Source organism: Manihot esculenta, chromosome 2 (assembly GCF_001659605.2).
Source record: "Manihot esculenta cultivar AM560-2 chromosome 2, M.esculenta_v8, whole genome shotgun sequence".
Lineage (NCBI taxonomy): Eukaryota > Viridiplantae > Streptophyta > Magnoliopsida > Malpighiales > Euphorbiaceae > Manihot > Manihot esculenta.
In genome coordinates, this window is record NC_035162.2 from 1041194 (window position 1) to 1063492 (window position 22299).

A 22299-nucleotide genomic window follows, 5' to 3' on the forward strand; every position below is an offset into this window, starting at 1 on the left:
TTTTTCTTAAAAAATAAATTGAGAAAGATAAAAGTTTGAAGAGAAAACGAAACTGTTCTCACAAATACATTTCTGTTTTTTTTTTTTTTTCTAAATTTTACATGTCCCTTTGACTTTTAATTTTACAATAATTAGTTAATAAAAAAATCAGAGAATCAAACACCAATAATCAATTGATAATTTTAAATAATAAAACTTGTCAATAATTTTAAATAATAAAACTTGTCAAATATACTAACCAAAACAGAGTTGCTTAGACAGAGAAAGGAAGGCAGAAAAAAGGCAATTCTCGTCGATTTCCTTTCCTCTCTATCACAGGAGAAGCTAGGTTTTATTCCAATGGGGAGAAGGCTTCGCCTTTGGAGTTTTTCTTGGTCAAATTTTGTGTATAGTGGTTTAGTTGCTTTGCTCGGGCGGTTTGCATGGTGTGGCTTTCTACAGTTTTGTTAGATTTTGGGTTGATGGGTGTCTGGTTTTTGAGAGGATAGCCTTGTTATGGGGTTGCTGCCACATTTGGTTCCTTACTCTAGTTGATTGCCGTCAGATTTTTGCGAAGACTATTGAAATAAACACCTGCATTCAGATTGTCTCGAATTTGGTCCTTCCATAGTTGCGTCCTTCCATACTGGCTTTCAATGATGAGCCTATGAGGATAGCCTTCTATGTTTGTTTTTTTCTTATGGTTTGTGTTGGGCGAAAGTGTTTTTCATGTTTGTTGGGCTTGGAGTTTTCTTTTTGTTTTCTATAGATGGCTTGCTTGTTATATTGTTGCTCGTCGAAGGGTGTTTATTCAGACATGCATGGTGTTCTCGGACCTTCCACCGTCCTTCGTCTGTCAATCTAGGTTTACCCTGTTGTATTTATTACATACAGACCTTCAGAATGCAACAATGAACTCATTAGAAAATCATTACTTAAATTGTTGTCGTTAGGAAAATACTACTTATTTTTAAATATAATGGTAAAATTATTTTATATTAATTTAACTTATTTTAATTGTAAAAACTTAAGAAACAGCTAAATAGTTTTTTCAAATTGGTTTTTTTAACAGCTACAGAGTAACAAAGGTGTTTTTCCAAAAAGTAGGTTCAAACCTCAAATCCCAAGTGGCTATTGGCATGAAAGTAGAACCTCGAGCCTAATGTACTATTGCAGGGGAGCCTCGTTCCAAGATATTGAACAATATGGAGGTAAAAGTACATATGATTTGAGTTAACGACAAAATGAGGTGAAATATTTATTACTAAAATTTCAATTTTTGCCAATCGCTTGTAGCAAGCAACAGTCACTCACCTCAGAATGAACAATCTTATTCTAACAATTGTGATTCTCCCCCACCCTACATGTGGGACCTAAGTTCCCGAAGAAAACCCGAGAACAAATATCTCCATCAGTTGAATCCGTACAGCCATTTCTCAGCATTGCTTGAATAGCTCACTAATTCATCTGGTTTGAACCACAAGCTAATCTCATCCTTGGCGGTTTCCGGGCCATCACTTCCATGGATGATATTCCTGCATGGCAAAATAACGATACGCTTACTATTGCAATGGTGATGTAATGATACAACACCGATATAGCATATCTGGGAGTCGGTATTTAAATGGCAAAAGCTAAGAAATGCAATTTCATATCGTAAAAAGGAGCAAGCTGATGATTTTAACTATATCCAAATTAATACCTTCCAACAACAACGGCTAGATCACCTCTGATAGTTCCAGGTTCAGATTTCTGGGGATCTGTGGCCCCAATGAGTTTCCTACCATATTTAATCACCCCTTCTCCTTCCCAGACCTGCATGAGTTGGATCAGTTGATATTACTCAAAAGCACGCGTCAATAATTAGGTGAGAATTCAGGTTTTTCATACCATGGCAACAACAGGGCCTGAGCTAAGGAAGTCACAGAGACCATTAAAGAAAGGTCTTTCCTTCAGATCATGATAATGCTTCTGAGCAAATTCCTTTGAAGGAACCACTACCTTAATTGCCACAAGCTTGAACCCTTTACGCTCAAAACGAGAAATGATTTCTGCAATCTGGAACAAAAGGTCACATCACATCAGATATGGCAAACAGCAAGCTCGGCTTAAAAAAAAAACAAAAAAACTACAAGAAACAAATACTACTGGCGATCTAAACAAGCGACAAATGTAAGAAACAATATTAAAATTCGCTGTCTCAAGTAAGTTAGACACGCGAGGGTTGCAAAGGGAAGTAAGCCCCCCTTAAGTAGCAAATATAAGTTAGATGCTTGTCCTACCAGCCCTCTCTGCACTCCATCAGGCTTGATTGCAATAAAAGTGCGCTCCATCTGAAAATATAATAAAAAAATGCATTACTTCTAAAAAAAAATTACAAACAAATAAAGAAAATATGAGTAAGGATTGTTAATAGATACAAAAACAAATTCTGATTAGAGTACCTCTGCAGCATGTGCCTCTTGTTCTTGGAGCATGTAAACTACAACAATATATTGTAGGAAAAAAGAAATCAAGATCAGAAACTAAGAACAGGAAATAAATTTCCATTATTATATCAAGCAAACAAAAGAATTAATAGGTTTATACTATTATAATATTTAGTCTCTAGTCCTTCCTCTTCTGTTTCATTCTATTCAAGAGATCTAGACAATGTAAATCTGAACCGGCCAACTTGGAATAAAATTCTTTATATCGCTTTGAATTAATTCAAACAAACACAATACATCTAGAACAATACTATAATCGGCCAGAAAATTCACAAGATGTTTGGGAATTCAGATGCATTGTCGGAGACAGATATTGGGAAGCAAACAAATCCAAATTCTTTCCCATGTCCAAACTTTAACCCATTACCATGCTTAAGCACAGTGTGATTATTATAGAAGAGGTCCCGGAAGCCGCATTGCCAAAAACTTGGGCAGAGGACAAGGCTCCTCTTCGTTTTCCATTCCCAAAGGCCAAAGAGACTACGTTGAACAAAAGTGCACAAAATCGACTTGGAAGCAGAAAAAATTATCAGTTTTTGTAAAATAATAAAAAGAAATCCAAACCTGCTGCAGGAATTGCCAGGGCTCCCGAAATCCATTGTCTAGAAGCATTAGCAGAACCAGTCCTTCCAAAAGCCGAAGCTAGAAAAGGCGCTTTTCCACTGAATGCAACTGCCGCTGCTGCAGCTACAGTTCTTCCTTCTACAAAGAAGATACTCATTATTAGATCATGATTCAAGAAGAAAGTTCTGCAATATTAAATTCAACGATTAAAACCCAAAGAAACAGATGTTAAAGAGCTAATGATATCATTGACCCAAAAGAACATTGATTTTAAAAAATAAAATAAAATAAAATAAATATAATCATAAAGTATCAAACTCTCAAATAGGAAAGCAAAAGGGAAAAAATGATTGAAATGCATAGAGTTTCTTAGCTCAGGAACCTCAAAAGTCTCATCAAATATTAAACAAAAACAAATCAATCACCAAAGATGAAAAGAAATGCTAAAAAAAAGAGATCGAGAAGAAAATACCAGAGCAGAAGCGGGAGGTCTTAGAAGCAGAGAGAAGAGACCTGGCGGCTCTAGAGGCAGATCTGAAAATCTGAGAACTCATGTTTCTGGAAGACAGAATAAAGCGGAGGTGTGGAGACAGCGAAAGAGGTATGAAGGCTGAGGAGCGAGAGCAATAGCTGATAAGAGTGAGAGACAGTGAAAGTTGAGTTGTGTGCATATAAGGTTGAAACATGGGTCAGCTCACGCCTTACGGTCGGGTCAAACCCTACCCGAAAGATTATAGATGGTCCATCAAATCTGAACTAACGGCTTCTCGTTCTTATAAATCTCATTCAACGCTTGATTAACGACAAATTTGATAAATATTAATCGAGAAAAACAATAATAAATCAATAATCATTAGTATTAAAAAAAAAAAAAAGAAGAAAAAACGTGGCCTATTGTGAAGGAGGATGCTTCCCTTTTCTGTCCACTTTCACAATGAAAGTAAAGTAACAAGAGAAGCTTCCTCTTGGCCAATGCTTGATCTTTGACGTGCTACAAGATGTGAGAGGTGCCTACTCATGGGAAATTATTCAAATAATAAATCATTATATATATATATATACATTACTACATTTTTCATTATTTAATTTAAAAATAAAATGCATGAATAAATTTACATGTAAAAAGACGTATTTTGAAATTAAAAAATTATTTTTTTAATTAGTTTCTTGAATGTTAAAATGTTATAAAACATGAAAAATGTTTTTCCTGGAATAAAATAAAGCATCAGTTTAATAATGTTGTGCCTACTTATTCCTTGCCCAAACAAGCACCTCTATTTGCTGTAGAGAAAGAAGCAGAAAGCAGAGAGCTCTGCTTTCTTGGCACATGATTATGGGTACACTTCAACTCCTCTCCTGCCTTGAATGATAGAATATTAGATGTTGCCTACCTTAAGTAAGGGCATGGGGCCTTCTACGCACAGTAATATTAGGCAGAGTTTCCATTTCGCTCCACTCTGAATGACTCATAATGATCATCAAATGATTTTACCCAATAATTTTGCTTTCACGTCATTTCTCCACTTTAGCAATATAATTAAATAAAAATGTCAAAATAATAATTATCATTGTTGTTGGGAAATTTAATTTTTTAAAAAAGAAATTTGACATAATATTGTTAAAAAAAATAATTGTTTTGAAGTTGGTTTTTATTTTTAGAACATATTAAATTTGATTTTAGTATTATGTAATTAATATATTATTTTTTTCTCGGTAATAATTTCAATAAGTAATGGCCCACCTTTTCAATGAGATGTAAACTTTTAAAAATGCCAAAGGAAAAATTCCAAATAAAAGAGAGGATCGTTGTGTTGCACGTCTGCTTTTTGCTAATCGTATTTATAATAATTCAATTAAATTAATTTATTTTTTTTATTAATGCTCATATTTGCAATTAACAATTACTGACAAATAAAGTTATAAATTGAATTTCTAGTCCTGTAAATTTGAAACGGTTAATTGTAACTATATTTTATCCTATAATTTAAATTATATATTAAACTGAAAATATTATATTTGCATTAAATTTATAATTAACAATTTTGACAAAGAATGAAATTTGCTGTCAAATATAAGTAGCTCTTAAAATACCCGCGAATATCACCTATTTAGATTTAAAACTTGTTTCAAATCTTATTAAGATTTATTTTAGTTTATTCAAATTCATCCAAAATTTTATTTTTATTACTTAAAGTATATTTGAATCTATTTGATTTTATAGATTTTAAAAAAGATATATAAAATCATTTTAATTATTTATTCATATAAATAAATTTAAATTTGATATAAATATTATTTTTTTAAATATAAAACTAATCTTAAACCCAAATATATGCTACTTAAATTCATCTTCGATTCGGCCAAATCGAGTACATATCCAAACACAAGATCATGGTCTCAACAAATTGATACCCGGAAGAGGTTCTAGTTCAAGCGGCGTCGTTCATGGCTCCCCTCGCACTTGGCAATTTCACGGGGCATCTATCCATTGGTAGAAACGTGCCAATCAATGACAGCGTTGGTCCAAATGGTTAAATAGGTAATAGGAAATGGATGACACAACTAGTGGCTGAAAATGTAATTTGCAACAACCAATAAATGAAAGATAGAACCATCCAACAAAATCCCATTCGTGGCCAGGATTAGATTAGATTAGAATAGGATGCTTTTCCCCTTTTCTCAAAGACCGGCATCTGAATGACCATGGCTTCTTCTATCAGTCTTCAAGGTTCTCTATTTAGATCCCAATTCCTTGGCCAAAACAGCTTCTCCAATTGTCCTCGCAGGCCATACTCTTTGATTCCCAAGGACTCGAGGTTTAGGCTAAAGCCATGTGCAAAATTCGACCTGTTCGAAATCCTGGGAGGCAGAGGACTCTTGAATGGGGAACAGGGTCTCCAACAAGAGCTAAAAAGAGAAGTTGAATCATCACCGGGTGCTGCTAGTGCTAAAGAGGAAAACTCAGGCACCTTGGAAGAAACAACGACTGGTAGTGTCCCAGAAGATGCTTTTGGAAAAGAGCTAATGGGGTTAACGGGGGGATTTCCTGGTGGAGAAAAAGGATTGAAAAAGTTCATAGAGGAAAACCCACCTCCTAAAAAACAGTCTGCTGTGGATTCGGGAGATACACTGGGGCTTACCGCCACAAAGAAGCCAGAACCACCAGAATTACCATTGCTGATGCCTGGCATGATTGCCATTGTTAGTAACTCAAACAGCCCATATTACATGTACTGTGGTATTGTTCAGCGAATCACTGATGGGAAGGCAGCAGTTCTTTTTGAAGGAGGTAATTGGGATCGGTTAATAACTTTCAGGCTTGAAGAGCTTCAACGCAGGGAAAAGGGCCCTCCAGGGATAAACCCCAGGTCTGCTATACTCGAAGAGCTAATTGATAAAACACAATAATCTACCTATTTATATTTTCTGTTGCATTCATGTTTTGCTCGATTGGCTTGTGCATTTTTCTGAAAGTTCCAGCTTAGCAGGAAATAAATTCTATTTGCAATGATCAAACATCAAAAAGAAAGATAAATGCCGAGGGAAGCTAAATTCTCATTATCCTTTTATTGTCTAACATCGAGAATTTATGAAGTTTTGCCTTTAACAAGTTCTGATAAAAGCCAATGTATTACAAAACTTGTATTGCTTCAATTTCAAATTGAGAATCATGACAAGAACGCCCAACTCTCATACTGACATTACATGATGAGGTCAGATGCAGCCTCCCAGCTGCAGAAGGACAAAGAAAGAAGCAAATTAGAGATGAGAATAGCAACACAGTTAATACAAGGTCAGTTCTACCTTTACAAAACAGAAACACTCTCCAAAAGAAAACAACTGAAGTTTATGTAGAATGCTAATAAGAGGCATCCATTATCACAGACTGCAATATAGCTTCCAAAAATCTCAATGAACAATCTTATAAAACCAATCAGTCTTCGACCATGATGACAAATGAGACAAAATAATCTTGAATCAGTGCATTTACTTAACATCATTTCTCATTCTCCAGTGTCACCCATCACCAATAAAATAAAAAAACAAAACACTTCTTTTGGATGCAAGAATGAACTCCAAAGTTGTAGACAAAAATTTTCACTACCTCAAAACTTGCTCAATGATGACCAGTCAGCATTCTATTTCAGTGCACAGAAAACATAGAATTAACATCCACCAGACAGTTTGGAACATATGCTCATGATTCATTAGTAAACAAATGACAACAGTAATAGTGCACATCAAAGCATCATTGCTAAAAAAATGATGGCACAGCTAGAGAATGTAAATCTAGCAGTAATCAAGGAAGAAAGTTATCAACACACCAAGATTGCCTCTATCTCCTCATTGGAGGGAGGTGTCCGTTTAGGCTGAAGAGAAGCTTTCCCTCCAACTGTTGATGGAGCCTTTGAATTTGAGAAGAACGTTAGATCAGCATGTCCCGTTGTAGATGGCTCTTGAGAAGGTGATGCAGAACCTGCAAATCACTTCCCATAGTAAGTGGTTGAGTGTTATTAAATGCAGAGTGTAAACCGGGCAAGTAATATTCGTATCTATAAGATCCAGAATTCTCAAGACAATATCTCCAAATCAAAGAAATAATTTTTCTGAGATTACACTCTACCAAGCCTCACGCAGTCACACCTCTGAGGGTGGAACGCCCCACCTAAACATATGCTGTAATTACGAGACAAAAACACCAAATTGAGCAGCATATTTCCTTATTTTTAGTTCAAAGTTATAGATGCCTACAATCAAATGACATGCATTCTACAATTAAACTCCATCGTGAATGACAGAACATTTACAAGCAATTGACATGCCTCTACATCTCAGCTGTCGTACATAATCAGATAATCGATTGACCCTTCTTTTACACAAATTAAGAAAAAAAGAAAAAGAAAAACAGGTAGCAATGGCGTCATCTACAAAGGAAAAAATTAAGCATCGGACGCATTAGAAAACAAAGAATCGGTACCGACCATTCGCATCAGAACCAACCAAACCACATGTGATACAAGTTGCCTTCAATCAAACAACGTCATTAACACCGAATGGCAGTGCTATTTAAAAACATGATATTGGAGCATGGAGACAAGATTAATTGAATGAAATCAGATGGTTCAAATCAGAGATTGAGCTCAGATCAAAATCAAACTCATGCATGTTTATAGATATAAAGACAATAAATAACAGTGATTTAAGGGAAAACCAGAGGATTTGAGGTGTCTCTGAGGAAACTTGATGCGAGGGATTCTCTTCAACGCCTGAGCTCCTCCCATCTCTCTTTCTCTTTCAATGCTTGAAGCGAACCGTAAACTGAGAGCTTTATTCCGCGTTTTGACGCGATTATGTTAAGGAGCCTTTCTTTTTCAGAAAAAAAAATAAAAATAAAAAAAGAGAGGGACTTGCTTGGGTGTTTCTCTGCGTACCAATTGGATATCATCCACCCCGTTGATCTTGACGGACTGTTGATTTGTGAGATAGCCCGTTTGACACTTTTATGGGTAGTCGGTCCACTTTTGAGTTCTGGCCTCTGAATCACGCCAGGTGAGCACTTACGAGTTAAGACGGCATCCCGTTTGACACGAGTTTTAATTTTTATTATATTGTATTATTTATAATGTTAATTAAATTTAATTTTATTGCTGCTTTGAAATATTTTAATTCCACGTCTGATCTTAATTTTTCTTTTTCAATATAATAATTGAATAATTAAGAAAATGACCACCAGAATTTACTGTTAATTGGAATAAATGAAAAAAATTGGAAGTCACAAATGCGAGCATTTTTGCTCGCATTTAATAAGGGGCTGAAAATTTGAATATTACAGTAAATAATTCAATATATATATATAAATAAATTAAATTTAAGTTTGCAAAAAATTTCTCCATAAAAAAATCTAATTTAATAGTATACTGTATTAAATTGACTAAATATATAATTACAATCCTATACTAATTAAATTAATCTATTTAATACTCAAACTAATAATTTATTGAACATTTAAATTTATACAAAACATAACAATTTAACTTTTAAATTTACATAATTTAAAATAACTAAAAACAAATTAATCATTTTGTTAAAAAATTATCATAAAAAATAAAAGTTTATCACATAAATTATTGACTATATCTTAATTTTTTTTTTACTGCTCTGAATTTTTATTAATTGATAAAGTTACAGGAAAATAATTTTATTATTTTATATAAATTTAGAGTTTAATTGATAAAATTTTAAATATAATTAATTATAAATTGAACTATTTTTTATGTTTTTAAAAATAAATTATTAATTATATGATTAATTTATATTTAATTATTATAATTTTTATAAATTTAATTATTTAATATATTATAAATTTAATTAAGATATTTAATAAACTAATTTAAAATAATACAAAAATATAAACATATATTTGGCCTATTAAATTTAATTGTTATTTACTGTCTACATGTTACTAAAAATAAATCTTTAAAAATTCAATTAATATATATATAAATCATATAAAATCAATTGAATAAAATTTAATAAGGACTTACAAATTAAATTAAATTATAAAATTTAATAAATAAATTTTACATATTATCAATTATTATTATTATTATTATTATGAGAATTATTTTTTATTTTAAATTTATTTAAATATACTTACTATCAGATTAAGTTTTAAATATAAGAAAATTATTCTTAACTTTAAAATTTATAAGGTAAGTTTTATTATCTCATTCTAAACCCTTTAGAGATCTCGTTGTCGTAGAAACTCGAGGAACATCAACTCAACGAGCTTAGTTTGGACCGGACAAATTTCTTCTTAAGAAAACCGCGTAGGAAAAGAAACTTAACTGAAGACTGTCAATTTCCACAAGCACCTAGTCAAGTTCTAATTTTCCATTAACTATTTCTTCAAGGTCAATTTCACGCATTTTTATTTTACCATGTTTCAGCAAAATTAGCTTCATTATTACAATTAATTATTATTATTTTTTTTGAAATGGTACAATTAATTATTTATTAAATTACAAATTATTATACTCGTTCAATAAACATGTCGTACACTTAACGCCTGTGGTCATCGACAAGCAACTTCCAAACTCAAGAAATTTCCCTTTCCCTATCGCCTGTCTGCCCCAAATTACACTCCTTGCTTGCTCTTGCTCACCTCATCACTCTCTTCTTCTTCAACCTCCACCTGTAAAGCCGTCTCATTTCTTTATAAATATTAACCCAACGTTAGAAATCCTCCACGATCACCTCCTATTCTAGCAATACCACCTCTAGTAAAGCTGCCTATTACTATTCTCAACTCTTACTTTCCCCTCAAAATGTGGAATTCCGTGAGTACTTCTATCACCAGAGTAGGCCTCAGAGGACCAAAGGGAATCAATTTCATACACAGAGATGAGATGAGCAAGAAGCCATCAAAAAATAAGGTAAAGAACGGTGATAGCTTGGCTAGTAGTAGAGAACCATTGCTTTGTAAAGAAACAGAGCATAGGAAGAATTTGGAGAAAAGAAGCTGTGGAAATGGTTCTGTTGCTGAGAAGGACGTGGTTAGAGTGAGAGTTAAGATGACAAAACAAGAAGCTGCTCGACTAATGTCAAAGTGTAAAGATGGTGGGATACTTGAGTTCAGGGATGTAGCAGAAGAGCTGGTACAAATCCCTGTTAATCGTGTAAGTGTTGAGGCCTTCGGTTGTGGCTATGGCGGTGGTGTGCTTAAAACGATCCCCGAAGAGATTTAGATATGGGGTCATCAAGTATCTACTTGGCTGTAGTGCTGATACATAGAGTCTCATTTGGTTCAATGATTTTGTCAGCTTTGCATTAGTTCTGTTTTTTAATCGTCTTCTAACATGTAACGAATGGCGATGCTTACGTTAGATAGAATTGCTCTTTGTTTTAATGAAAAATACGAACTGAACTTTTCATATAATAATACCAGCTGCTTATACCAAGCCAAGATACAAGGCTTATTCAATTCATTGCAGTGAGTGGAGCAATACAATTCACACGGCACTTGAAATAGGAAAATTCTCGGGTTTAGAGAGATTTTTTGAAACTCTTCAAGCAGACTTCATCTGTGACTCAAATTTAGTAAAGAAGATATTTGTTCTGATGTATCACGTAAACATTCATGTCAGATTCAAGGATCTCTTAGTGGATGCTGGTGAAACAATCAGTCTCTTTGGCATAAGCCAATATGCATGCTGATACAGATTGCAATGTGGCATCCGGCCCCTCTGTTTTGTCTTCTGCAATTTGATTGAGATCTTGAAGGATCATAACAAAGATATGCCCCATATGCAAGGGAGATGGGAAATAGATTAATGGGACTAAGCTAAGGAAAATTAACTAACATTTAAGATTGATTTGCAAGGTGGATTCGTTTATGTGGTAGTTACTTTATTAATATTGTTGATTGATGTGGTGGGAGTAATATGTGTCACATTCTCTATGGCTTAAGTGCCACTTCTTAATATTTTACGTTTAGCCAAATCTTCATCATTTTGCCTTTGATATGAGGAAAATATCTGATTTTTATACTAATTTATTCATTTTTCTTCATCTTCTACAACTTCCAGTTTAAGAAATCCTAATTTTAAATAATCATAGGATTGTGTACCTTCCTACTTCTTGGCAGAAAGAGAAAGCAGACTTGATTAGCCATATCAGTGTCATTTCTAAATTCTAGAGGAGTCCACATAAGTTTGGTTGCCTTTTTGTTTTATGCATAATTTTTTCAGTCATGCAAAATACAAACAAATAACAAAGTGAAGAAGAAGTATTCTTTATTAATGTGAAGACTTCATAACACAAAGAATATCAGTATACATTCAGCTTAAATAAAAGATTAATAACTAAGTTTGCTAGAAAAGTGGAGAAAAATAATGAAAAACCTCACTTGAAAGAGAACGGATCACCCAAAGAATCTCAACCACAAAGACTCATCCAAATAACATTATTTACAAATTACACCTTATCACTCCCGTACTCAAGCCTAAACACAGCATCCTTATCTCTCCTGAGGGGTGGATTCGTCCTTATTACTCCCTGAGTTAATATCCCCCCTCAAACTTTGTCCAGGGTGAAGACATAGTTTGCGTCGAAATTGTGCTAGGCGAGCCTTTGTCATTGACTTTGTAAATATATCAGCTACTTGATAGGCTGAGGGAATATATCTTGTGATCAAAACTCCTTGAGCAACACGCTCTCTAACATAGTGATAGTCAAGAGCTACATGTTTACTGCGTGAATGTAATACTGGATTGACTGTCAAATGTAGTGCACTAATATTATCGCCATATAAGACTGGTGGCTGCCTTGGATAAATTTGTAAATCCTGTAAAAGATATCCAAGCCATGTAAGCTCGGCTGCTGTGTGTGCCATGGAACGATACTCGGCCTCAGTGCTCGAACGCGCAACTGTGTGTTGTTTCTTGGCACACCAGGAAAGGATATTGCTACCAAGAAACGTACAATAGCCTGTAGTTGACCGCCGTGTGGTTGGACAGCCCGCCCAGTCTGCATCTGAAAAGGCACTAAGAACAAGTGAGGTATCTTTTTTAAATAATAAGCCAAAATGAATCGTGCCTTTGAGATATCGTAATATACGGCGGACAATTCTTAAGTGAGACAATGTGGGACTGTGCATGAATTGAGAGACATAGTTGACACTAAACGACAAATCCGGTCGGGTTAGTGTCAAATACTGTAACGAACCCACAAGCCCACGAAAGAAGGTAGGATCTGGGACAGGTGTCGAGTCAATAACAGCATCATTTCGCTGAACTAGTGGTGTGGGCTGCGGTTTGCAATCCACCATCTGAGCTCTTTCCAAAATCGAATAGGCATAACGGGTTTGATTCAAATGTAACCCGGTGTCTGTTGGTTGAATCTGAATGCCTAGAAAATGATGCAATGGTCCTAGGTCTTTCATTGAAAACTCTTTGCTTAAGACCTGCAAAAAATTCTGAACTAGTGGTGTTGAAGATCCTGTTAGCAACATATCATCCACGTAAATTAACAATACCAATATTCCAGAGATTGTATGCATAACAAACAAGGATGGATCAGCTAAACTACAAGTAAAACCATAATCAATTAAAAACAAGCTCAACCTATTAAACCAAGCTCTCGGAGCCTGCTTTAGACCATACAAGGCACGTTTTAACTTGCAGACATAATCAGGATATTTTGGATCTTTCAGTCCAGGTGGTTGATCCATATATAAATCCTCGGTTATAAACCCATGCAAAAACGCATTTTTTACGTCTAATTGTCGAATTGGCCAATTTTTCACTAGAGCAACAGAAATAACTAAGCGAATAGTTCCAGGTTTAATAACAGGGGAGTAGGTTTCGATGTAATCAATTCCATCGAGTTGATGAAACCCCTTGGCCACTAGTCTAGCTTTCAATCTATCCAAATGGCCATCAGATTGTAATTTTGTTTTAAAAACCCATTTACACCCTATTATATTCACATGCGATGGTCGGGGAACTAGTTCCCAAGTGTGGTTTGTCTGTAAAGCTTGATACTCATCTAACATAGCCTGTTTCCAGCCTGGATGTGCAAGTGCACTCTTAACAGTTTTTGGCTCTGTAGGTATATCGGGTGAAATAGACACATGTAACGCATACCTCGGGTTTGGCTTCACTATTCCAGCCTGTGATCTGGTGACCATCGGGTGACGAGGCTGCAATGCTTCGGCCTGTATCCGTTCTGCTGGTTCGTAAGCCAATGGTGCTGAACGAACGTCAGGAAGCATCTCACTGTGATCCGTTTGAACTGGTTGTAGACTGCTGTCAACACTATTACTCACTGAGGTACCAGAAACTCGTGCAGTAGCTGAAGGTGACAGAGATGCCGAGTCTGATGTAGTTACAGCAGTGTGTCCACCAATGTTTTCCTCTGCTGCTAAGGTATTTTGGCCTGTGTCTGCAACTCTATTGGACCCACACAATGGAGATGGAGACTGCTGCTCCTGTTCTATTTGTTCTGGAGGCAGTCCGTCATTTGAACCAGCATCAGAATGTGAATGATGAGCTGCTTGTGAATCGTCACTTGTTGGATCATGTTCGGTATTTTGTTCTGTAGTTGGTGCAGACACAGTTTGTTGTGCAGTGTCAGTTGCAGTACCCTGCTGATCTGCTGGCATAGAGTCAACAGGTTCTATTCTCCGATTGTCACGTGTTGCTGGAATTGACAGTGGGAACACTGCTGAACCTGCACTTTCATCAGAACTAATTGGAGAATCAGTAATCCCAGTAGCTGGTAACCAAGAAGTCATAAGTTTATCAACAAACAGTTTATTTGGAGATGCAGATTTATAAGGAAACACATTTTCATCAAAGCTCACATGTCGAGATATTATAACTTTCTTAGTTTTGGGGTTGAAACATTTGTAACCTTTGTGTTTTTCACTATATCCTATAAAGACACATAAACAAGACTTGGGATCGAATTTATGTCGTCTTGTGTCCCATATATATGGAAAACACTTGGATCCAAAAACACGTAGGGAGCTATAGTCAAAATCATTGCCAAACAATTTAAAAAATGGTGTTTCATTTCCTAGCACAGTAGTAGGCAACCTGTTCATTAAAAAAACTGCTGTTTGAAAGGCATCTACCCACATAGACAATGGTACATGACTGTGATACATCATCGTCATCCCTAATTCACGAATAAACCGGTGTCGTCGTTCGACAGCACCTGTTTGCTCAGGTGTTTGAGGACACGACACTTGGTGTTTTATACCTTGTGCAAGAAAATGTGATGACAATGCATTATTTAAAAACTCACCTCCACCATCAGAATGAAATACTTTGATTGTCTTCCCAAATTGTCGTAGGACAAACTGTTCAAAGGCTTTATAAGCAACAAAAAAATCGGATTTTTTCTTTAGTGGTATTAGCCAAGTGTATTTAGAGTAATCGTCAACCAAGCAAGCATAATATTTAAACTTAGCAAAAGATAAAACAGGGGCTGGTCCCCATAAATCACAATGGATTTTCTCAAACACAGTGGTACTTTTATTGGAAGACAAACTAAAAGAAAATTTGCTCAACTTGCCTAACTGACAGCTATCACATAATAATCTAGAATGCAAGGAACCTGTGACATCTATAAGGTTCTTATTAAACAAAATTGAAATCGCTGAAGATTGTGGATGTCCCAATCGTTGATGCCATATGTCCGCCGTTCCAGCCCTAAACCGTTTGGAGAAATATGCTTTTGGGTTTCCTGACAAGATATAAAGGTTATTTTTTCGTGGCCCTTGTAGCAGTACCTGTCCCGTCTGTCGATCCTTAACAGAAACCGAAACGTTAGAAAATTCACAATTCACATCATAATCGTCTGTTAATTGACTTACAGAAAGTAAATTTTTTTGAAGAGCTGGAACAGAGAGTACATTTGAAAGTGGTAATTTTTGTTTCTGTTCTATAGACGTCTTTCCAACACCATCGATGGAGAGGAATGTTCCATCGCCGATGGTTATGGAATCTGGTCCATAATAGTCTGTTAATTTATGTAATAAACCTTTGTTACCTGTCATATGGTTTGACGCCCCTGAGTCTGCAACCCAATCTGTATCTATGACGTCTGTATCCAATGTGAGTGCCGAAAGTGCTTGGGCAGGTGTGCTTTGTTTTTCTTGTGGAATCCACCAGCAGATCTTCGCGACATGACCTTCTCTGTTGCAGTATTGGCATATTTCGTTCTTGTATTGCTCTCGTTCTGCTTGTGTCATCCGTCTACGACCTGTCGGGGGAGGTCGTCGTTGGGAAGAATATGAATCCTTGTTTGAAAAAGAGTTTTGTGTTTGCTGGGCTTGGAAACCACGCCCTTGGGAATTAAACCTGGGTTGCCGATTTGAAGACTTACTGGAGGAATTTCTTTGATTTCCATAAAAAGCGACATGGGAGATTTGTTCGAGACCCGTTTCGCTTTGTGTGGAGAACCACTGTCGACGCTGGTCTAAGTTCTTGAGTTGAGAGACCAGTTCATTAAAACTGGGTCGCGGTGGTTTAAGCATCGTCGTAGTAAACGTCTCGTACTGGGGTCCCAGACTTGTGAGGAGACAAAGACTTTTTCTTCGTCCGGTACTTTTTTTCCGATTGCGGCTAAACTATCGCAGAGTTCTTTAAATAAGCGCAGATGATCAGGGATGGACCGATTTTCCTCTTTGCGAAAATAGGTCAATTGCTGTCTGAGAGTAAACTCCCTCTCTTGAGAATTTTGGGCATATGCATCCTTCAATGCATTCCAAACAGCTCGAACTGTTTCTAGCCCGATGACAAGTCCGAGTGATTCCTCGCTCAGGGTGCCATAAATCCACCCACGAAGTAATCTATCAGACTTTTGCCATGCTTTGAAGACGTCTGAGTGTTGTGGTTGATAATTTTCTGGGATTGGGTTGGGAGGGGTAACGAATTTTTGATCTTCAGGGAAGCCAGTAGTCAGGTGATCTGACAATTCTTGACTTTCTGCTAAGCTCAAAAGTTGTTCTCTCCACAAGGGATAGTTTGATTGCTTGAGTTTGAGGGTTACAAAATTGGCTACATTTAGAGTAGAAGTCATGGCGAGCAGATCGTTATGCTCTGATACCAAAATAACAAAGTGAAGAAGAAGTATTCTTTATTAATGTGAAGACTTCATAACACAAAAAATATCAGTATACATTCAGCTTAAATAAAAGATTAATAACTAAGTTTGCTAGAAAAGTGGAGAAAAATAATGAAAAACCTCACTTGAAAGAGAACGGATCACCCAAAGAATCTCAACCACAAAGACTCATCCAAATAACATTATTTACAAATTACACCTTATCACTCCCGTACTCAAGCCTAAACACAGCATCCTTATCTCTCCTGAGGGGTGGATTCGTCCTTATTACTCCTTGAGTTAATACAAACTCATTAGGTAATTACTCTTAGAATAATGATAACAGAGACAAGTGTCAAGTGTCACTCACCAAACTAAGTAAAGTCAAGCAGAATGGTCTACCAAGAAAGTAAATATTATTTGCTTAAAACAGTAAAAACTCAATTATTAAGTCTTAATTTGAATTGTTGGTTTGATTTAGTCCTCCATCTTTTCACCAATTACAATTCAACTCCATAATTTTGTTTTAATTTAGCACCATCATTTAGAACTTTCAACGATTAAAAGTAAAACAACCAGGGAATATTACTTCTTTAGCTATCAGAGTATACTAAAATCTTCTAGCTCGAAGAACGGGCTTTCATGTCATGTCTGTGTTTGGCTACAAGATTCCGAAAATATTAAAAACAGATCTTGAGCTCTTATGAGAAAAAAAAAAACCCGATTATTTGTAAATATATCTTTGTTATTTTGATAAAATAAAATTATTGAGTTTCATTATTTTTCATAAATATACAGAGCACAGAGATGAGAAACCTCATCAAGAAGAGGTCTAAATTTGGGTCATTGTCAAAGCTAAAAACCCAAAAGAAAAAGATGACATCTCAGGAGTCTCCGAATATCAGAAAGGAAAAGAAGAAATGGGTGAATAGTAACCCAAATGAAAAACCTCATCAGAAGAGGACTAAGAGATGAAGGCAGCAAGGAGAGAATACTCATAATCTTTCCATCTCAAGTCCTTCAGGGCTCTCCAGGATGCTCTCCAGAGAAGGTTTCCAAGATTTAACTTTCCCTCTTTCTCTCTCTCTTTCAATCTCTTGCAGAACATCTTCTAGCTTCTTCCCTTCATTAACCTTCAGCTGAAGCATCAGCCACTCCAGCTCCTCCTTTGTGAGCACTATCTTGACCTTAAGACTACCCTTCTCATCAAAATCATCATCACTTTCTTTCCCAAACTCAGCCCCCAATTCTCTCTCTTGATAAACTTGATCGTAATACTTCTTCAAGACTTCCTCTTCCTGTTGCCTTTGTCTTGCTGATGGCTTCAAGCAATTTCCCATGATCTCGAAAAGATTAGATCAAAAGAGAATCCTTTTACGAAGGATTAACAGTCCCAAAATGATACTGGGGACTAAAAAAGTTGAAGGAAAAAAAGCGAAAGTGTAGCTTTAAGGTGAAATGGCTCAATCTCGCAGAGCTGAGAAGCCTTCAACTTGTGCATGTGAGGTAGAAGAGAAGCACCCTAATGTATATATAGCGGTTAGGTACCCTTACGTGGATTTTGCTTTGACAAGTTTTTATTTTATGTTATTTTAATTTTCCTTTTGTGGGTCCTTGCCAAGTGATAAAGCTCTTTTATATTTTTGAAATTGTTAATTTGTTAGTTTCATTAATTAATTAGGTATTTTCATTATCTGTGCATATTAATTGGGTTCACCCAAAAGCGTGTGAGAATTATTGAGACCAAATTGCTTTCAATAATATCCGTAGTCACCGGCAAAAGCAGCAAGCTGGCCTTTTTTTTTTATTTATTTTCTGAATTTTTAATAAATCTAAAAAAAATTGGAAAAGTTGAAGAACCTTTTTTGTAAAATAAAAAAAAAATCATATATTGGAGTAGAAAATTTATCAAGCATTCAGCTTTACAGCAATGTTTGATTCAACATCTTCTTTTTCTTCTCCTATGGATATATGTTTAATCCCCAGAAATTCTAATATGATTTGAGTATTATAATTTCTTTAAGATAATTAAATATTTATTATATCATTTATATTGGATTGTAATTAACGGGTATACGTTGAGACTATTTTTATTTTTATATTTGTGTGGCAGAAGAAAAAAAGATATTAATAGCAGCAAGTTAGAATATTGAAAGTTGGTATATAGAAAAAGGAGGCTTAGGTTGCTGTACTGTCAATCTCCATAAAACCTCAGTCTCCGACAGATTCTCAAGGTTTATATATGGTGAACTATGGTTCCTCTGTCCTTCCTGCCTTATTTTAATAAAATGCTCTGGGAAAAAAAAATCTCTTTAGTTCAAAAGCTTTTCCATCGTCACCGTAAACAAAACAGTTGTCACAATTAAAAAACTCTGATATATTTATAATGTTGGAAACACCGACGAACCAATATTTTTTTATCAGTTAATTTATTTTGTATAATTAGTGAAATGAAAAGAGTGATCTCATATAACATGAACTCTTGGAACTTGAATGGTCATGATTGGAAGAATCTCGACTCTGATAAATTTCTTTTTAAACTTTTTCTTTTTTGAGGCGAAAAGCCTCTTCGTTGTTGGTATGGTGGCCTCCCCTGCTCCATCCGGTGGGAGCGGCTCTTTTCCTCCTTGCTATAAGTGGATTTTATTGAAAAGTTTTAGTTCCTTTTTTCTATCATATTTTTTCATTTACAAAGCTGATTACAAATACCCGGATTACATTTATAAAACTATTTTTAGTTATAAACAAGATCTAAAACTAAAAATGTATTGTGTCTAGTGAAATAAGGGATTCTAATCTGTTCCTATAATTTTTTCACTAAAAACTGATTTGACAGCTCCTGTCAACAGATTTTGCTCCCTCCCTTCTTGCGAGAGTTATTTATAATTTTTGATTTGTTCTTTGGTTTGATTTTTCTGGCAGATCGTTCTTTAGTGAAGGAGTTTTTTGTGGTTCTGTCTTATTTATGTTTGTTTTATATTTTCTCTCTAAATCTAGTCTCTCTTTTGTTGTAGATTGTCGTTTGAAAAAGGTGGTGGCTTCCGAGATCTCTCCCCTTATTCCTGTAAACATTATCTTTCATCTTTTGGAGAAGTCATTTTGGCTTTGACAGCGGAGTTTCTCGGTGCAATAATGGAAGTTTATCATTTTTCCTTTCTAAAGCGTCGAGATCCATATTTTTTTTTCAATTTTTCGGCGATATATATTCTTTTTCTATCCGGTCATAACTTGTTTTTTATATTTTTCTAAAAGTCTTTCGGTATATTATTTATGTTTTTACTATATTTTTAAAAATTGATTATTTGTTCGCCGTTTAGCTAAAATAAAAAGTTAAAAGATTGCAAATTGAAGGACGACGCGACTATTTATCTCCTCCAAATATAGAAGCAGTTTTTAGTTTTCGGTTAGTGTTGAATGGATTTAGAATTTCATTTTAGACTTCATTTAATTGTAATTTTATTTAAGTTTTAGTAGATTTATGATGGTTGAATGAATTTTTGTATTTAGATTTTGAAATTTTTTTGCAACGAAACATAAAAGAAAAAAAAAAACTTTGATATTTGATTTTATAATTTAAACTATATTACCTATTTAAAATTTATTATAAAAGGTTTTATGCTTTTAGATTAATTTTTGTATTAATAAATTATTGAAAATTACAACTAATAAATAAAAGTAAAAATATTATAAATAATAATTATTATGTCATTCTTGCATAATTAAACTATAGTGGCAATATCACGGAGTATTACAATCTTTGTTCCGTAGCGATCGATTTTTTTAACGTTGCATTATTGAGCCCCGATGATCGATTTTTGTCTTACATGCACAGAAAGTTGCATGTTTACATTTACGTAATTAACTATCTTCCCTAGACTTAACCTAACTCTAGAATCTACGTCATTGTGGAATTAATTATTTTAGTATTATTAACTAATTTTTTTTAATTAGTTTAATTACAGAGTTCCAACTTTTAAGGCGGAGAAAACTACTACTGTATGAAGCTGATTGGTAAACATATGTTGTGAGTTCCATAGTTGAAATGGTGGTGTGAACAGGAGATTAAATTAAGAATAATCAAGGTTTGATATGGTAAACAAAAGACTCTGGTGAAATTTCTGCCATTGATGTTGATCATTGTGACGTTAGATGCTGTCTCTTTCTCAATTTTCTTCTCTTCTGATGATAATTAATTAAACATCTCACTTAAGTTGAAAAATCTCTGTTGAATTTTGGACTCAAAGAGTCACAAACAAAAGTCTGCTAGAGTTTCCGTTGATCTTCATAGGAGACTTGTGCTTTTTCTATTTGAATTATTCCAAAGAAAAAAATTTTGAAAGATTCAAATCTAATCTTGATGTAACATTTTAAAGAAAGCTAACAGAGAACTCACTCAAGAAATGGGTGAATGATAACCCAAATGAAAAACCTCATTTAGAAGAGGACTAAAACATCAAGGCAGCAAAGAGAGAAGACTCATAATCTTTCCATCTCAAGTCCTTCAGGGCTCTCCAAGATGCTCTCCAAAGATGGTTTCCAAGATTTAACTTTTCCTCTTTCTCTCTCTCTTTCAATCTCTTGCAGAACATCTTCTAGCTTCTTCCCTTTATTAACCTTTAGCTGAAACATCAACCACTCCAGCTCCTCCTTTGTAAGCATTATCTTAAGCTTAAGACTACCCTTCTCATCAATATCATCACTTTTCTTCCCAAACCCAGCCTCCAATTCTTTCTCTTGATGAGAATACTTCTCCAAATCTTCCTCTTCCTGTTGCCCTTGTCTTGCTGATGGCTTTATGCAATTTCCCATGACTTCGAAAATATTCAATTAAAAAAGAACACTTTTAAAATAGATTAACGGTCCGAAAATGGTACTGGAGACTAAAATAGTTGAAGGAAAAAAGGGAAGTGTAGCTTTAAGGAGAAATGGCTCAATCTTGCAGAACTATATATGAAGCCTTCAACTTGTGCGTGTGATGTAGAGGTGAAGCATCCGTAAGTATATATAGGAGTATTTCACAAAAGCGTGTGAGAGTTATTGAGAGTAGATTGCTTTCATTAATAATAATATTCAGTTATTCTCACTCACCGGCAAAAGTAGCAAGCTGGCCTTTTTTCGTTTTTTTCTTATTATGAACTGTTAAGAGGTCTGGTTAGATTCTTTCTTTTCTTTTCTTTTCTTTCCTTTTTCCCTTCGAGAAATCAGAAATTGAAGAACCTTTTTGTAATTTTTTTTTTTTCATTTTTATCAAACAAAGTTAAAAAGCAGAGTCAAGGAGACAAGACAGCCAATAAGTCCTTGGCCAAAAGCCTTAGGGCACATTATAAGAAAAAAGGTGATTAGGTTTCTGCATCAACTTTACAGCAATGTTTGATTCAACGTCTTCTTTTTCATCTCGGGTGCATGCCTTCATGTTATAAATTCCATAAAAATTTCAATATGATGCTATTATTATAAGTTTTTTATCATTAAATATTTATTAAAAAATATTATTATATATGTATACAAGTATTCAAATGATTTGTTATTGCAAAAAAGAGGGTAATATATAACGATGATGTCCTTTTTTAAATATGAAATTTTGTTTAATAGAAAATTAATATTAAAATAGATAATAAAAATATTTGATTTTTTTTTTTGCAGCAAATTGAGA

General features: G+C 34.7%; 5 protein-coding genes across 7 annotated transcripts; 1 reads left to right on the forward strand and 4 right to left on the reverse strand.

Moving 5' to 3' along the window:
- Window positions 1–180: 180 nt before the first annotated feature.
- On the reverse strand, window positions 181–3745 carry LOC110605269 (nucleoside diphosphate kinase III, chloroplastic/mitochondrial). Of its 3 annotated transcripts, none has more exons than XR_006348908.1 (8): window positions 3505–3745; window positions 3033–3170; window positions 2424–2461; window positions 2262–2312; window positions 1870–2037; window positions 1682–1794; window positions 1294–1514; window positions 181–851 (listed from the first exon to the last, which is right to left on the reverse strand). XR_006348908.1 is itself a non-coding variant. In XM_021743710.2 (7 exons), exons 1-7 carry the CDS (start codon window positions 3716–3718, stop codon window positions 1391–1393), a joined length of 846 nt encoding a protein of 281 aa, XP_021599402.2. In that variant the 5' UTR covers window positions 3719–3745; the 3' UTR covers window positions 1213–1390. The 3 variants fall into 3 exon arrangements, 1 of the variants encoding a protein (XP_021599402.2); XR_006348907.1 differs by having other exon boundaries at window positions 181–875; XM_021743710.2 differs by lacking the exon at window positions 181–851 and having other exon boundaries at window positions 1213–1514.
- Window positions 3746–5664: 1919 nt separating this feature from the next.
- LOC110609806 (NAD(P)H-quinone oxidoreductase subunit S, chloroplastic) lies at window positions 5665–6593 on the forward strand. Its single transcript, XM_021749626.2, has one exon. It carries the CDS (start codon window positions 5730–5732, stop codon window positions 6438–6440), a length of 711 nt encoding a protein of 236 aa, XP_021605318.1. The 5' UTR covers window positions 5665–5729; the 3' UTR covers window positions 6441–6593.
- On the reverse strand, window positions 6568–8399 carry LOC110609807. Its single transcript, XM_021749627.2, has 3 exons — window positions 8245–8399; window positions 7358–7509; window positions 6568–6764 (listed from the first exon to the last, which is right to left on the reverse strand). Exons 1-3 carry the CDS (start codon window positions 8312–8314, stop codon window positions 6747–6749), a joined length of 240 nt encoding a protein of 79 aa, XP_021605319.1. The 5' UTR covers window positions 8315–8399; the 3' UTR covers window positions 6568–6746.
- A 9242-nt stretch (window positions 8400–17641) lies between these two features.
- On the reverse strand, window positions 17642–17986 carry LOC110609917. Its single transcript, XM_021749756.1, has one exon. It carries the CDS (start codon window positions 17984–17986, stop codon window positions 17642–17644), a length of 345 nt encoding a protein of 114 aa, XP_021605448.1.
- A 2305-nt stretch (window positions 17987–20291) lies between these two features.
- Window positions 20292–21698, reverse strand: LOC110610018. The gene has a single exon (XM_021749880.2). It carries the CDS (start codon window positions 21453–21455, stop codon window positions 21123–21125), a length of 333 nt encoding a protein of 110 aa, XP_021605572.2. The 5' UTR covers window positions 21456–21698; the 3' UTR covers window positions 20292–21122.
- Window positions 21699–22299: the final 601 nt, after the last annotated feature.

What these genes read in the sequence shown, in the direction of transcription:
- LOC110605269 (XM_021743710.2), bottom strand. Translation starts at nt 3,718, where the DNA reads ATGTTTCAACCTTATATGCACACAACTCAACTTTCACTGTCTCTCACT. An exon ending in CCTGGCAATTCCTGCAGCAG is followed by an intron (nt 2,462 to 3,032) that starts GTTTGGATTTCT and finishes ATATTGTTGTAG; the next exon opens with TTTACATGCTCCAAGAACAA. An exon ending in AAGAGGCACATGCTGCAGAG is followed by an intron (nt 2,313 to 2,423) that starts GTACTCTAATCA and finishes TTATATTTTCAG; the next exon opens with ATGGAGCGCACTTTTATTGC.
- LOC110609806 (XM_021749626.2), top strand. Translation starts at nt 5,730, where the DNA reads ATGACCATGGCTTCTTCTATCAGTCTTCAAGGTTCTCTATTTAGATCC.
- LOC110609807 (XM_021749627.2), bottom strand. Translation starts at nt 8,314, where the DNA reads ATGGGAGGAGCTCAGGCGTTGAAGAGAATCCCTCGCATCAAGTTTCCT. An exon ending in GAGACACCTCAAATCCTCTG is followed by an intron (nt 7,510 to 8,244) that starts GTTTTCCCTTAA and finishes AGTGATTTGCAG; the next exon opens with GTTCTGCATCACCTTCTCAA.
- LOC110609917 (XM_021749756.1), bottom strand. Translation starts at nt 17,986, where the DNA reads ATGGGAAATTGCTTGAAGCCATCAGCAAGACAAAGGCAACAGGAAGAG.
- LOC110610018 (XM_021749880.2), bottom strand. Translation starts at nt 21,455, where the DNA reads ATGGGAAATTGCATAAAGCCATCAGCAAGACAAGGGCAACAGGAAGAG.